Consider the following 17107-nt stretch of genomic DNA (forward strand, 5'->3'; position numbering starts at 1 on the left):
CATTTCAAATGCTTGCTACGTCATGTACAGTACCTATATCACAAGGTTGTTGTGGGGCTTAAAGGAGGTTAGTTATATAAAGCATTTTATTAACTTCAAAGTGCTAAGCAAATAGCAGTTATTTTAAGAAACCAATTTCTTGCCTTGTATGGTCTACAGATAATGAATAGCTCAGCTATCAAATTGACAGTGCCAATGGCATTCCAATGGCATTCAAGTTTTAGAAAACATCTATATAAAAACAGGTAATACACATTGTTTTGGGGAGACAACAAATTATTGTTACTCCTATCATTAGTTTGGTGAGAGATCTCATCTACAAATTAAGGGATAGGGACTAGAACAGAGGTGGGGAACCTGTGGCCTTGAGACCACATGTGGTTTTCTAGGTCCTTGGGTGTGGCCTTTTGACTGAGTCCAAGTTTTATAGAACAAATCCTTTTTTTAAGGGGATTTGTTCTGGGAAACAGTCAAAGGGCCACACCTGAGGACCTAGAGGTTGCAGGTTCCCAACTCTTGGACTAGACCTATAATTTTAGTGGTAGAGGGAACTTTTTAGGATAACTAGGTAGTACAATGGATAGAGTGCCAAGCTTAGAGTAAGGAAGACCTGAGTTCGAATTTGACATCAAACACTAACTGTGTGACCCTGGATAAGTCACCTAACCCCATTTGCTTTAATTGTAAAATGAACTGGAGAAGGAAATGGCAAACTACTCCAGTGTCTTTGTCAAGAAAACTCCAAATGGGATCATGAAGAGTTGAATATGACTGAAATGACTCAGTAACATCAGAGAAGACTTGGTTTAGGCAGCTCCCTCCCTCTACCAGTGTCTGTTTTTATTTTTGATTGAATTTATACCCTGAGTGCTTCACCCAGTCAGTACTTAGTAAGTACTCATTGCCTTTCTTTTGCAATATCTGTCTTAGAGAGTTGTCTAGAAGACTGAGATAGTAATTGAATTACCCATGGTCACAAAGCTGGTATGTGTCTGAGACAGAACCTGAACCTAGGTTTCATTGGTTCTATAAGCTTCCCCTTTAGAAATATAAACAAATAAAGAATGAACACATATGCCTTCTCCACCAGCCAGGGTTCCTCTCACTGATCACATGCACTAAGCATCTTCTACATACACTACAAAGTTATTTCTAAGGTTTCTATCACCTTAGGTGTGAGCAGGATGTGACCTACAGTTACCCTCAGAGAAAAGGTCAAGAATAATGCTCATTCCATGATGTAGCTACACATCTGGGTCACCCTCAAATGCATTCTCATGCCTCCCAGTGCTAACATTCAAGGGTCTAAGATATGTTCCAGCTCTAATTTTGTATGCTGTAGGTCTTTATGTCCTTTCCAAGTGTGACATTCTATGTCCTAAGATCTCTCAAAGCTCTAATATTCTACGTTCTTTGTTCGAATGTTCTTGCAACTCTGCCACTTGATATAAGGTATGTCTCAGTTCTAACATTATATGTTCCAAGAGACTTTCCAGTCCATGCATTGTATTCTATCACTTCTTTTAGCTCTATGTTCTTTCCAGTTGAAATTCCACATTCTATGGTACCTTTTCATTCTGATATTTTATATTCTAAGACTCCTTACAGCTCTTACATCCAATATTCCAAGGGTTCCTTTAGGCTCATTCTAAGTTCTATGTGCTCTGGCTACTTAAAGATCAAGCATTCTTATAATTAAGTCTACACAATGGCTAATACTTAGTGAATCCTATGACTTTAAAGACAGAAGAATTTCATTTTATTTGGCTGCTTTTCATTTTCTTTGAAATGGCACAGTATCCCTTAGATTGATGCAGCTGGGCAGAATCTCCTACTTACACTGTATTTTAATATCATTAATGAGCTTTACTGGTCAGTTAATTAACAAAGAAATCTGTCAGGGCTGGCAGGAAAGCCACCACCACTGGCCTTACAAGAACATTGTGAATGTTTTGTGAAACTTTAAGACATTTCAAAGCCAATGTCTGATAACCTAATAATGCTCTGCACTTTAGAGAGCAGGAGTGAGGGGACCCCAAGTATGACTACCCCTTTGATAAAGATATTTAGGAGGAGATACAGTATGACTCAATTACTAATGTGCACAATATTTATGAAGCAAAGATAGCTCTCTTTTTCCCAAGTGGGTACCAGTTTTACATGTCAATATAGGTTACAGGGATGGGGAATCTGGCCTTGAGGTCACATGTGGCACTCTAGGTCCTCAAGGTGTTCAAATGCAGCCCTTCAGCCAAAAGGTCACACTTGAGGACTTAGAGGCCACATGTGTCCGTGAGGCTGCAGGTTCTCCACCCCTGATAGGATTTAGTACTGGCCTCCATATTAGTTTGGCATTGAGTTCAACTCATTCATTTCAGAGAGCAAAAAACCTGAGGCACAAAGCATTCTTTTGACAAGTGACTAGCTAAAGATTTTCATGTGAAAGATGGGTATAGAGTCAAAGCTTAATCATTTACATATGTGAACATTTAGATGAAGAAATCCCAGAATTAAAGAGCAAGGGATTCAGAGTCAGTAGATCTGAATTGAAATCTTGGCACTATATTGACATACCTGAGTGTCCTTGAGTAAGTCCCTCAACTTCATTGAGACTATTCTCTGTAAATGAGGGGTTTGGATTACATGACCTCGAGATCCCTTACAACTTTTAATGCTATAATCCCTAAACTGTGTCAGCTTTAAGAGGCATTGATTTCCTCCTCCTCCTCCCATTATATCTTTTTATTGTAAAAAGACAATGGAAAAAGTCAAGAGATATTTATTAAGTTCCTACTATGTATCATGTACGAGAGAGACAGAGAAAGGCAAAAGACAGCCCCAAATTTCAAGGAGCTCACTGCGTAAAGGGGGGAATAACATATTAACATCTAGCCATACACAAGCTAAATACAGCATGTTAGAATTAAGGGGGATCAGGAAAAGCTTCATGGGATTTTGGTGGCACTTGAAGGAGGTCAGGGGAGCAGAGATGAAGAGACAGAAAATTCCAGGCATGAGGAATGACCAGTAAAAATGCCCAGAGCTGGGAAATGGAAGGGTTTATTCAAGAAATAGCTCAAGGTATAAGAAAACTGGGAAGGAAGGAAGATGTCAGATCATGGAGGGCTTTAAAAGCCAAAGAGGATTTTATATGGTATCTTAACTTTGACAGGGAGCTACTGGATTAGACAGAGTAACATGGTCTGACCGGCACCTTTTTTTTTTTTTTTTTTAATAAGTGGGGGAGGCATTGATTAAGCATTTCCCAAGACTATCAAGGCTTTATTTTATGACAGTGAGTAGAGAGCCTGGCCTTCGCATCAAGAATACCTGAGTCAAAGTTCTGCCTCAAAAACGTGCTGGTCAGGTGACTGCACAAAGTGTCTATCCTTTCAGAATTTTCTAAGACTAAATTTTCGGGGTGTTGCCAACCTGCCTTGGTAGCTTCCTTATCAGGGGTGCCCTAGACCAATGAAATCACAGGACCAGTCCCTACAAAGATTATGACAAATCATTAACACTCCATAATCTATATTTTACAATAAGCTCATTTATATCTGAAATTACGTTAAATAAAAATGTCTCACCGCTAGATACTGGGAATATCTGGAGGCATTTCCTAGATAGCAACCCAAGAAAGTTTTATTGAAGGTTGTTTGGATAATTAAATGAGATAAAAAATGCATAACATATAATAAACTTTGCAAACATTGCTACATAAAGGATAGTCATGATTGTTATTAGGAGAAGGCTAGCATCGAGTAATATAAAAAAATACTAAACTGAATATCAAAGGACATAGGTTCAAATCTAGCTCTGTTTTGTAGTAAATGAATTAAGGCTTAAATTCTCTGGAATACAGGTTTCCTCATCTGTAAAATGGAGAGCTGACTCAAGGAGTTCAAATTATTATCCCAGCAGAGGATTCTTTGGTCCTATACTATGCAAGTATGTCATACTGCAAAAATGTGTTACTCTTGTTAATAGGCACTAAACATCCTGCATATAAAATAGAATCAGGTCTTCTGGACTCTAGGTCCAGTGTGCTACTTATACACATGTAAGGCATATATACAAATGCGCACACACACACCTATACAAATGTAAACATATACACATGCATGTACACACATATATACATATACATCTACCTATATAAACTTATACTCATAATAATAACAGCAAGCACTTATATAGTGCCTACTGCATGCTAGGTTGGCACTGTATTAAGCTCTTTCTGTTAATACGGTATCGTTTGAAGCTGACAATAAGAGAAGAAAGTGTTATTATCCTTATTTTATAGTTGAGGAAACTGAGGCAAGCAGAAGTTTAGTGAAACATAGATATAGATAATACACAAATATGCCCATACGCATATACATACAAATGTGAATATATGTATGTACATATATATATATGTACATATATATATATACACCTGTGTACACATATACATACATATGTGCACAGATATATTTCCATTTATTGATTGGAAAAAATGAGACTTAGTGAGGCCACCTTACTTGTCTATGGTGCCAGTAGGGATCAAAGCAGTATTTGAACCTAGGTGTCCTAAGTTCAAATCCTAATTTTCTTTCCATACTCTCAATCTAACTAGATCCAAGCTTATACAAAAGACTATGATTCCCAAATTTTCATAAGAAATCACAAATTTTCATCAGACTGTGATTCTCCATTTCATGACTCTCAATTATTTTTACAATGGAAATATTTCTGTTACACTATCAACATACTATTTATTTTTGTCCAATAGATTATAATTTTGCAGATATCTTGTTGTAGAGGAAAGGCAGAAGAGAAGATTTGAATTAGGATGATCTTGGAAAATCCACAGTCTGTGTCACTATTGTCTTAAGCCCCAGATTTGAAGGGATCTTAATAATCCCATTACCTGTTTTTAGATCAGAAAAGTGAGACTCAGAGAAAAATCACCTAAAATCACACAGGCAGTTAGCAGCAAACTCAGAATTGTTGTCAGATCTTCTCATTTGTTCTATTGTAGAGCTTTTCGGTAGGGAAAAAGCAAACAACTTTTTTAGTTTCTGTAGTAGTAAATAATTACCCCTTTGGATTGAGGCAGTCAGTGCCAGAAGTAACACTAAGTCAGAATCCAAAGAGGTTTTAGAAAACATAAACTATACAGTATCTGAAGTCACGAAAGAAAGTAGTCAATGGGCTGATTTTGTTTTCCAACATCCTTTCCAGATGTACTTCATACATCCCAAACTATGAGTCAAAACTTTGCACTGAACATTCCAAGGACTGTGACCTTGGACTCAAGACATACTTCGGCAAAGATTTATATTTAGTAGCACAGAAATTAAACCACTCCCTAAAAAGGCAGTTTTGGGAAAGCAGATAAATCAATCGACCAGGATTCGGGGACTTCAGAGACCCTCTAGTCGAGGGGTTCTGAATCAGAAATCTCTGGATTCTTAAAAATTTTTTGATAATTCTTTTTTAACATAATTATTTTAATATCATTAGTTTCCCTTAAAATTTTATATATTTTATTTTACATCTTTAAAAACATACCTAGAAAAGAATCATAGGCTGCACTACCCTATGATAGGGGTCCATGATGGAAAAAGAGTTTAAGAATCTCTGCACACATTTGGTTTGCATGGTGTGACTGAGGTCTAGGGAAGTTTAATGATTTGTCCAATGCTACCCCGATGTTAAGCATTAAAGGCAGGACTTTGAAACCAGTCCTCTGAGTCCAGAACCAGTGATCTCTCTGTCAGACTATACAGAGAGCACTGAGTTTCAGTATTCTCATCTGCAAAATGGGAGCAGTAGTAGTATTATTATGTACATGGTGTTAACCAAGTTCTCAAGTCACGTTAGGCTCATTTCACTTAATGCTTAGCTAACAAGGCATATTAAGTCTTGTGTTCTGGTGAAACACAAGGTCATATATTTAGAACTGGAAGGGACCTTGAGGACATCTAGTTTAACCTCCTCATTTGACAGAGGAAAAAACTGAGATCCAGAACAGTTAAGAGTCATGCTTAAAGTCATGATTTAATAAGTAATGGATGCTGGATTTGAATTCAGACCCTCTGATTCTGAATCTGGTCTTGTTTCTACTGTCCTAGTCTCAGACACTTAGTAGCCGTGTAACTCTGGATAAGTCACTTAATTTCTCTCTGCATCAGTTTCCTCATCTATAAAGTGAGAATAACATAATACTTACCTCCCAGGGTTGTTATGAACAAAAAATATTTGCAAAGTACTTTATGAGACTTAAAACTCTGCCTCTATTTATGTGTGTATATACAAACACACACACATATACATACATGCATATACACACACACACATACACTTAAAAAAATAATTACTATAATGAATAAAAGGTCTACTTATCCTGTAGTCATATCCTTGAACTTGCTTATTAATTATGGTGAAATCCTGCCTCTTTCCTGATTAACTACACGTTCACTCTGCCTAGGAAGCCTCCTTCCCTAGACCTGTCTCTCCTTCTCTTGATCTTCCTTTTTTAAAAAATAATTATTTTATTTGTTTTCAGTGTTCTACAATCACTTCTAAAAATCTTAGATTTTTTCCCCTCCATCCTTCTCTTTACTCTTTCCCTCCCCAATCCCTCCCTGGGTGGGCTTGCAATCTTATATATTATGTTCTACATATACATTCCTATTAATTATAATTTCACCATAGTCATGTTGAATAGAAGAGTCAGAATGAGTGAGAGAAACCATAAAACAAAAGAAAACAAAACATAACACAAAAGAAAATGTTCTGCTTCATTCTGTGATCCAGTTCCATAGTTCTTTCTCTGGATGTGGAAGGTGTTTTGCCTCAAAAGTCTATTGGGAATGTTTGAGGTCCTTGCATTGCTACAAAGGACTAAGTCTACTAGAAAAATTCCTTGCACACTGTGGTTGTTGCTGTGTACAAAGTTCTCCTGGTTCTGCTTCTTTAACTCAGCATCAATTCATATAAGTCGCTCCAGGCCTCTCTGAAGTCTTCCTGTGTATTATTTCTTATAGCACAATAATCTATTACATTCATATACCACAACTTGTTCAACCATGTTCCAATTGATGGGTATCCCTTTCATTTCCAGTTTTGGCCACCACAAAGAGAACTGCTATAAATATTTCTGTACATGTGGGACCTTTCCCATTTTTATGATCTCTTTGGGACACAGTCTTAGAAGTGGTATTGTTGGGCCAAAGAGTGTGCACATTTTTGTAGCCCTTTGGACATAGTTCCAAATTGCTCTCCAGAATGGTTGGATCAGTTCATAGCTCTACCAACAATGAACTATTGTTCCAACTCTCCCACATCTTCTCCAACATTTATCATCTTCCTGTTTTGTCATGTTAGCCAATATGATAGGTGCAACATGGTACTTCAGAGTTGTTTTGATTTGTATCTCTCTAATCAATAGTGATTTAGAACATTTTTTCATATTACTATAGATAGCTTTAATTTTTTCCTCTGAAAACTGCCTGTTCATATCCTTTAAAAATTTATCAATTTGGGAATGACTTGTATTCTTGTACATTTGACTCAGTTCTCTATACATTTTAGAAATGAGGCCTTTATCACAGACACTAGTTGCAAAAATTCTTTCCCAGTTTTCTGCTTCCCTCCTAATCTTGGTTGCATTGTGTTTGTTTGTGCAAAAACTTTTCAATTTGACATAATCAAAATTATCCATTTTACACTTCATAATATTTTCTATCTCATTTAGTAAAAAATTTCTCCATTCTCCATAAATCTGATAAATACACTATTTCTTGCTCTCCTAATTCATTTATAGTATCAAACTTTATACCTAGATCATGTATCCATTTGGACTTTATTCTTGTGTACAGTGTCAGGCATTGGTCTATGCCTAGTTTCTGCCACACTGTTATCCAGTTTTCCCAACAATTTTTGTTGAGCAGTGAGTTCTTATCCCTGAAGCTGGGATCCTTGGGTTTGTCAAACAGTAGATTGCTATTTTCATTCAAACTGTGTCTTGAGTACCTAACCTATTCCTCTGGTCTACCCCTCTGTTTCTTAATCAAAATCAAGTGATTTTGATAAGTCCTGCTTTAAAATACAATTTGAGATCTGGTAGGGCTAGGCCACCTTCCTTAGCATTTCTTTTCATTAATTTCATTGGTATTCTGGATCTTTTGTTCTTTCCGATGAATTTTGACATTATTTTTTCTAGCTCTACAAAATAATTATCTGATAGTTTGATTGGTATGGCACTGAATATGTAAATTAATTTAGGTGGAATTGTCATTTTTATCACATTGGCTCTCCCTACCCATCAGCAATCAATGTTTTTCCACTTACTTAGATCTGATTTTATTTGTGTGAAAAGTATTTTGTAATTGTGTTCATATAGTCCCTGGGCTTGTTTTGGCAGGTAGACTCCCTGATACTTTATAGTGTCTATAGTAGCTTTAAATGGGATTTCTCTTTCTATTTTTTGCATTTGGGCTTTGTTAGTAATATACAGAAACGCAGAAGATTTGTGTGGGTTTATTTTGTAACCTGCAACTTTCCCAAAGTTGTTTACTATTTCAAGCACTTTTTTACTTGATTCTCTGGGATTCTCTAAGTATATCATCATATCATCTGCAAAGAGTGATAACTTAGTTTCTTCTTTGCCTATTCTAATTCCTTCAATTTCTTTTTCTTCTCTTATTGCTACAGCTAACATTTCTAGTATCGTATTGAATAATAGTGGTGATAATGGACATCCTTGTTTCACCCCAGATCTTTTTGAAAATGCATCTAGCTTATGCCCATTGCATATAATGCTTGCTGAAGGCTTTAGGTAGATATTGCTTATTATTTTATGTAAAGTTCCATTTATTCCTATGCTCTCCAGTGTTTTCAATAGGAATGGATGCTGTATTTTGTCAAAAGCTTCTTCTGCATTTATTGAGATAATCATGTGATTTCTGTGAGCTTTTTGTTGATATGATCAATAATGCTAATAGTTTTCCTAATATTGAACCAGCCCTGCATTCCTGGTATAAATCCCACCCGATTATAATGTATTATTCTCACGATAAGTTGCTGTACTCATTTTGTTAATATCTTATTTAAAATATTTGCATCTACATTCATTAGAGAAATTGGTCTATAATTTCCTTTCTCTGTTTTGGCTCTTCTTGGCTTAGTTATCAGAACCACATTTGTATCATAAAAACAATTTGGTAGGAGTCCTTCTTCCCCAAATAGTCTATATAGTATTGGAATTAAATGTTCTTTAAATATTTGATAGAATTCACTTGTAAATCCATCTGGCCCTGGATATTTTTTCCTAGGGAATTCATTGATGACTTGCTCAATTTCTTTTTCTGAGATGGGGTTATTTAAGTATTCAACTTTCTCTTCTGTTAATCTGGGCAATTTATATTTTTTAAAATAATCATCCATCTCATTTAGATTGTCGAATTTATGGGCATATAGTTGGGCAAAGTAATTTATAATTATTGTTTCAATTTCCACCTCACTGGAGGTTAGTTCAGCCTTTTCACTTTTGATGTTGGCAATTTGATTTTCTTCTTTTTTTAAAATCAAATTGAACAAAGGTTTATCAATTTTATTGCTTTCTCTTGATCTTTCTTCAAAACTCAGCTCAAGGCAATTTGGAACTATGCCCAAAGGGCTACAAAAATGTGCATACCCTTTGACATAGCAATATTGCTTCTAGGACTGTATCCCAAAGAGATCATAAAAATGAGAAAAGGTCCCACATGTACAAAAATATTTATAGTAGTTCTTTTTGTGGTGGCCAAGAACTGGAAATTAGGGAAATGCCCATCAATTGGGGAGTGGTTGAACAGGTTGTGGTACATGAATGTAATGGAATACTATTGTGCTATAAGAAATGATGAACAGTTAGACCTCAGAAAAACCTGGAAAGATTTGTATGAACTGATGCTGAGTGAAATGAGTAGAACCAGGAAAACATAGTAATAGCCACAGTGTGTGAGGACTGTTTCTGATAGACTTAGCCCTTCACAGCAATGCAAGAACCTAAAACATTCCCAAAGGACTCTTGAGGCAAAAATGGCACTCACATCCAGCAAAAGAACTATGGAATCAGAACAAGAATAAAGCGGACTATTTTCTCCTGTGCTATGTTTTGTTTTGTTTTGTGTTTTCTCCTGATTTCTCCCATTCACTTGTATTCATCTAAGCAACATGACTAATGTGAAAATGTGTTTAATAAGAATGTATGTGTAGAACCCATGTAAGATTGCATGCTACCTTGGAAAGGGATTGAGGAGGGAGGGGAGGAAATTTAGAACTTATAAAAGAGATTGTTGCAAACTGAAAAGAAATAAATCAATTAAATATTAAAAATGAAAGACTCAGTTCAAGGGTCAAGAGATCTTCTTTCCCCTTCTCCTTCCAATCTTTGCATTCCTATTATGATCTAACACTCAGTGTGCCATAATATAATAATCACCATCAAACTGGCTAGTGCTTATAGAGTATTTTAAAATTTTGCATTTTTTATATATATTATGTCATTTGATATACTTAATTGCATATATTATTTATATACTCAGCAATTATTCAATTCTCTGTGAGTCATTTGTGATTTTTAAGATTCTAATCCTCTTAAAGGAAATCTGTTTAAACCTGACAATAATACCAACAACTTCCATTTATAGAGAAGTTCATACTTCCTAGTTTATACATATGTCATCTTTACTCCTCATACTAATTGTAGAATTGGTATGATAACCCCAAACTTTAGAAATGAAAAAACTGATACTCACAGGGATTAAATGACTTACCCAAGGTCATATAGGGAATAGAAGAGCACACAGGGCTATTCATCCACCAAGGCCACAGAACACAAGAACACAGAGTATCTTAGGAGGATGGTGCTAAAGCCTGAAGGACCTAATAAGCTACTATGTCGAGCTCCCTCATTTTTAACACTTGAAGGAACTGAAGTACAGAGAGGTCTGAAATGTGAATGGCTAATAGCAATAATAATAATAATTACTACTACTAATGTCAATAACTAGCATTTATATGGCTCCTTAAGGTTTGCAAAGCACTTTACAAACATTATGTTATTTTATCCTCACAACAACTCTGGGAAGTAAGTGTTATTCTTGTTCTCATTTTATAGATAAGGAAATGGAGAAAGGCATAGGTTGAGTGACATGACCCAGGATCATGAAGGTAGTAAATATCTGAGGCTGGATTTGAATTCAGAACTCTCTGACTTCAGATCTAGCATGAAGTTTTATTTGCTTGAAATACCATGTGGGTCTATTCTGGCTTCTCTGTGAATAAAATAAAAGCGAAGATAAGTTGCAGCAATTCTTGTCTCCTTCAAACAGAAATGAAAACATCTAACACTTACAACATTGAGAAACATGATGATCACGAAATTGATGCAGACTCCAGTTCCTGATGTAGCAAACTGCCAGTACTTCTTGACAAAATACCACTTGAAAGATGCAAAGTGCTCCATGGCCACCAGGCGATAAACCACGACTGCAAAGACCGTGGTGAGCACCAAAGAAATCTGGATTGGGAGAGATGAGAACGGGAAATCACTACCCAGCTTGTGCCTCTCACACCAATCACCCTGACCCAGGGAGAGAAGCAGGCTCCCCAAGGGAGGAAGGAGACACAATAAACTCTGTTCTTATCTCAAATAATAGATGATTTTGTTAAACACTTTATAGTTGAACTGAACCATATGAAATCCATGCAAAGTTTTAGGACAAAGAATCCAAAATCATCATTCAATTTACACTGAGAACCATCTTATGTAGTAAACGTTGCTCAACTCTATTCCAATATAAATGTTTTCCTTTCATATTTAATTTTATTTATTTAAAAACAATAATCTGAGGATCCACAGTCTTCATCAGACTGCCAAAGGATCCATGACCCAAAGAAGGCTCTATACCCATTCTAGTAGAAGAAAGCATTCAACAAGTGCCTACTATGTGTCAGGCACTTAATTAGGTTCTGGGTATTTCACTACAAAAATGAAACAAAACTTATTCTCAAAGAGCTTACATTGTAGCAAATCAAAGCTCTTTAAGTTTTGTCTTTTTATTCTTAACACCTAATATACTGCCTTGCACACAACAGGTGCTTATTAATATTTTAAAAATGAATCACAGAGAAAGACATTCTCTATTCAAATCTCTACAGACTGTAAGGTAACATCAGTTGGGTATTTTTAGTAGAAATGTTGTATTTTAAGGAATTTCTGTTTCTCTGCCTTATTCATGCAGCGGATATTCCCAAAGAGGTCTTTATTCTAAGCAACATAACTACTGTCCTCAGAAAAATTCTATGACGTTTACAAGCATCTATTCTGCCCCTACCCTTGATAACTCCCCATTAACCCAATGTATGTTTAATGAATATATTTATTTAATAAGGTATTCAAGGTCTCACAATCAGTTGTTCCCACAGAAAAATTGTAATTCTTCCTGGATCTAGAATTCTCTGTCTTTTAAAATATCTTATTTGGGAAAAGGCATGAACATTAATGTTCTGACATTACTCTACCATTAAGAATATTCCTAATATGGAGATCATAAGCCGAAGGAGTTTATCCATGAAGGGCTGGTAAGGCTCAGGTTTTCCTGTGATGGGATTCACTCTTTCCACCTGGGCATACTTTCTCTCAAACTGGGGTCGGACATTTTCCTAGGAGAGAGATGACAAATTAATATATGAGAGTAAGTCATGAACTCTAAATATTTTCATAAAGTCACCATTAAGAGCAAGCCAAGAGTTTTGCCTGTTTAAAACTAAAATACCTATAACTTGGCAAGAGGAGTCACTGTTTTTCTCAACAATAATGATAATAAGTACTAACATATTTCTATAATATTAGAAAAGTGTTTTATACCAAAGTGACCATTCTCCTTGTGTGTGAGTTTTCTCAGGGTCTTGTCGACATAGACCCCCTCTCTGGTGCTTCCCTTCCCTCTCAACTTCTGTGCATGCACTGGCCAGGTTACCCCTGTCCTTGGTGAAACTCTACTTGAGTTCAGACTGTTGTCTACATTATTATCATGACTCTCTCCCAAGTCGATATGTTCCAGGCACAAAAATTCTTAATTCCATCACCACTTACCTCTTCCTCTTCCCAGTCAATAAGGTCCCAGTCATAGGTCAACACAGCCCTCCTCCTTTTCCAGAACTCCAAGAAAACTGTAGCTGTAAAAAATAATTTGTTCTTCAGCAATATCATGCATTTATCAGGAGAAAATGAGGAATGTGAAGCCAGGAGGACATCGACAAGAGTCCTCAAGATGGGCAGACATAGGAGAGTTCCTTTATTTATCATTGAGGTAGCTCCTTTATCAATAAAATCACCAATCCACTTGAACTTGAAGTTTTTAAGAATAATATCATTTATTTTTCCCATTAAATTGCTGCATTTTAAAATGTGCATATATTATTTTTATAATCTATGCTCTTCCTCATGAGATAGGAAAGGAAGTAACACTAACTAATAGATAATGATCAGTACCTTTCCAACTGCTGTTTCCCCTGCCTATCTCTCTACTATGATTCCCTCCAACAGAACACTAGAAGAAAGTCAGCCTTGAGGGGTGGAGGAACATTTAAGTCAGTCTTGAGATGTGATTCAAAAACAGCGAGGTCTTGTAATTTTAAGATATCTAGAATTAGTACTATGAGTTAATAAGTACCTAGTATGATATGACGTAAATGTTTGTGCTGTTGATGACTACAAATTTTGCCAAGTTGTGGGACCATTTTAATTAAAAAGAATTGTTTATACCTGCAGTAATTATAATGCTGAATAGTGTGCAAAGAATACCAAGAAAATACCAGATGCTTTAAAAAAAAGAAAGAAATGGAAAGGTCTTCACAAAGACTTTATGAACTTTGAAACTGGGTGGTACACAGCGAACAGAGAGCTGGGCATGGAGTCATGCAGAATGGAGTTCAAATCCTGTCCCAGACACTTACTGTGTGACCCCGAGTAACAACCTGTTTCCCTCAGTTTCCTCATGTGTAAAATAGTGATAATTATAACACCTGACTCCCAGGGTTGTTGTAAGCATCAAATGAGATAATAGTTACAAAGTGCTTTGCACAGGACCTGACATGTAAGTGTTAGCTATTTTTGTTATCAATTAGATAACGTTTAGATATTTTAGATAATTAGATAAAGTTTTTCTTTAGTGAGGTATTGAATTCCATTGCACAGACAAATTAGAAATGCTGCCTGAAAAGCACTGCAAAAGTAAAGAGGAAGAAAAAGAAAGAAGCTGCTATCTTCTAGCCATTGTAATAGTAATAAAGAGATCTGTATGTTTTCAACATAAAAGATGACTAATAAATGGTTGTTCAGTGGTTATTAGCTATCGTCCTTTGTTCTTGGAGAGGACCAAAATCACATCACTCTATTGGAGTCAAGGAACAGTGTATCTGACTGTATGATTAAATGCATAAAATAAAATACATGAGATTATAAAAAGGAAACATCATTTCCCCCCACCCCGCTATTGCACACACATGCTTACAGACCCTGCTTTGATGCTTATAAGCTATTGTTACCATGGGCTAGTCATTTAATCTCTATGATCCTCAGTTTCTTCATTTGTAAAATAGAAATGGAAAGCAATCAAAGAGCATGTGTCAGGTACTTACTACAGCTACAAAGATCTAAAACAAACAAACAAAAAATCCTGGCCTCAAGTAGCTTACATTCTATCAGGCATAAACAACACTTACAGAACTTATCTCATTTATTCTGTGAAAAGCCTCAAGTGAAGTTGTATGTGAAGTGCTTCCCAAATCTCAAAGGTCTACGTTAGCTATATAAAGACTCTAATTAAGCCAAGGAGTATAGGTTCAGATTAATCCCAGTTTCAACCTGTGACTTCCATCAATAGTGGTTTTGTGGTACCCTTGAGGATTTCACAACTTAAGGAAAGTTTCCATTCTGAGTTTCAGCCCTAACCTAGTTTATATTAAATTTTGTTTTTAGTGTTTGGACTCAGACATTTATTTCATCTTTCCAGAATGGAAATTTGAGGGAAAATAAGGTACACTTTCTAATAGAATAGTGCCCGAGGATGTCTTGGGTTAATAGAATGATTTTTTTTTTTTCAATTTGAAAGCATCTTAAGCATCTGTACTATAGAGTAGATAGTTTTAAAAGGCAATGCTGCAAAATTAACAATTCTCTTTTATCTGTTAGTATTGGAGACCTTTCCTGGGCTTCCCATCCTTAAGATATTTCAAATATTCTTAAGTTGCCTTATATGACTAGAGTTGTGATATATGCTGTTCCACATTTTGAGACTTCCTTAAAATTTAGAATCAGCTTTTAACTGGATGTCAAGATTTCGTGTTAGAACTACCTAGAGCCAACAAAGATACCAATTCTTTTTTGATTTAGCAGATGAGTCTTAAAGTCACAGAGACAGTAACTGACTAGCCCAGAGTCATGTAGCTGGCAGGTGCTAGAGGTGGGATTTAAACCCATGTATCCCTGATTCCAAGCCCAGTGCTGTTATCTACTCCATCTCCCTGTTTCAGGGAATAACTTTTAGTAAAAAATAAACATACTGATATCTTTCTAATTAGTGTATGGGAAAAGCTGCTATCTTTAGAATCAGAGGACCTGGATTCCCTCCTTTCTATGGTCAAATCCCTTATCCTTTCTGGGTCTCATTTCCTTGTGTATAAAATGAGGGAGTTGGACTCTAAGTGGCCTCATAGATCCTTTTTAACTCTAAATTGATGACTGGACTCAATTTCTAGGATTGTAGAACACAAAGACTGGAAAGGTCATCATTTTGTAGACATAGAAACTGAGATACAAGAGGTAGAAGTAGACCATTTTGCCCCAAATTGTGCAGTTGTGTTGGTGGTGGGGCTGGGATTAGAATCCTAATCTTTCAATTCCCACCCCTGGGTTCTTTCCAGTATACAATCCCACATCTATAAAAACAAAATATAACAATAACAAACAGAGATGGGTAGAACAAATAAAGAAAAGACTGTTCTGAAAGTGGAGTCTGAAAGAGAATCAAAGACTTGCCTGATTATCAAAGACAAGAGCTTGAAATTTCTTAAAATAAACTGGAGTTGAAATCACTGTTTATCAGGAACAACAAAACTGAGGCTGCCAATTTGAAGAGGGTGCTATTAAAATTTTCATTTCCTCTTTAGATTTATTTTTAATAATATCCTCAATCTTCCCCTAAGTGGTGTTGGAATCTTCCCTTTCACAAAAGTCGAATTAGTTCTACTCATGATTTGGGGAGCTCTTTGAATTCCAGGAAAATATTTACAAAACAATTTTAGTTGTCCCCTCCCCCCTTTCGAGGTTCACTTATTTTTAATTTGCATGATAACTTTTATTTTCACATTACTTTCATTTTCTAATTGATTCCTTATGACTCCACCACCCAGTAAGATATCCCTTGTCACAAACAATAAAAGAAAAAGCAATTACGCCAAACAATTACATCATTAAATAATCAATCAGTAAACACTGATTAAGCCCCTGCTATCTCAGGCACTGTGCTAAGTGCTAGGAATACAAAAAGAGTCAAAAGGTAATCCCTGCCTTTGAGGAGCTCACAATCTACTGGTGGAGGCAATATACAAGCAAAATATACAAAGAGAGGATATACAGCCTAAACAGGAAATTAACAAAGACGAGGAATTAGAATTAAGAGGGGCTGGGGAGATGGGCATGGGAAGGAACCGAGGGAGGTCTAGTAGTCAGAGTAGAATAGGGATTCCAGGCATAGAAGACAGCCTTAAAATAAATTCCTGGAGCCAACAGATGGAGGGTGTTACGTATGGAACAGCCAGGAGGCAAACATCACTAGGTAGAGTACTGGTCTTCAAGAAGCCAGGAAAGGTAGGAGAGGACCAGAATGCCAACCAGAGTATTTTGCATTTTATCCTGCAGGCAAAAGGGAGCCAGTGGAGTTAATTGAGTGTGGGGGTGACATGACCAGACCTGCACTTTAGGAAAACATCAACTGAGTGTGAGTATATGCCATGTTTTAGGTTCTCTACAGAGAAGACACAGAAATGCATTTTCCCATCTCTTCCT

General features: G+C 36.2%; 1 protein-coding gene across 1 annotated transcript in view; it reads right to left on the reverse strand.

Moving 5' to 3' along the window:
• Window positions 1–17107, reverse strand: part of ANO3 (anoctamin 3) — a 229858-nt gene that overhangs the window by 37441 nt on the left and 175310 nt on the right. The window contains exons 14-16 of the mRNA XM_072619308.1: window positions 13133–13215; window positions 12559–12699; window positions 11390–11554 (exon numbers count right to left, since the gene is read on the reverse strand). Of these exons, the coding sequence (XP_072475409.1) occupies window positions 11390–11554; window positions 12559–12699; window positions 13133–13215 (389 nt within the window). The remainder of the gene's footprint in view (window positions 1–11389; window positions 11555–12558; window positions 12700–13132; window positions 13216–17107) is intronic.

This window comes from Notamacropus eugenii, chromosome 6, assembly GCF_028372415.1.
Source record: "Notamacropus eugenii isolate mMacEug1 chromosome 6, mMacEug1.pri_v2, whole genome shotgun sequence".
In the NCBI taxonomy this organism is placed as follows: domain Eukaryota; kingdom Metazoa; phylum Chordata; class Mammalia; order Diprotodontia; family Macropodidae; genus Notamacropus; species Notamacropus eugenii.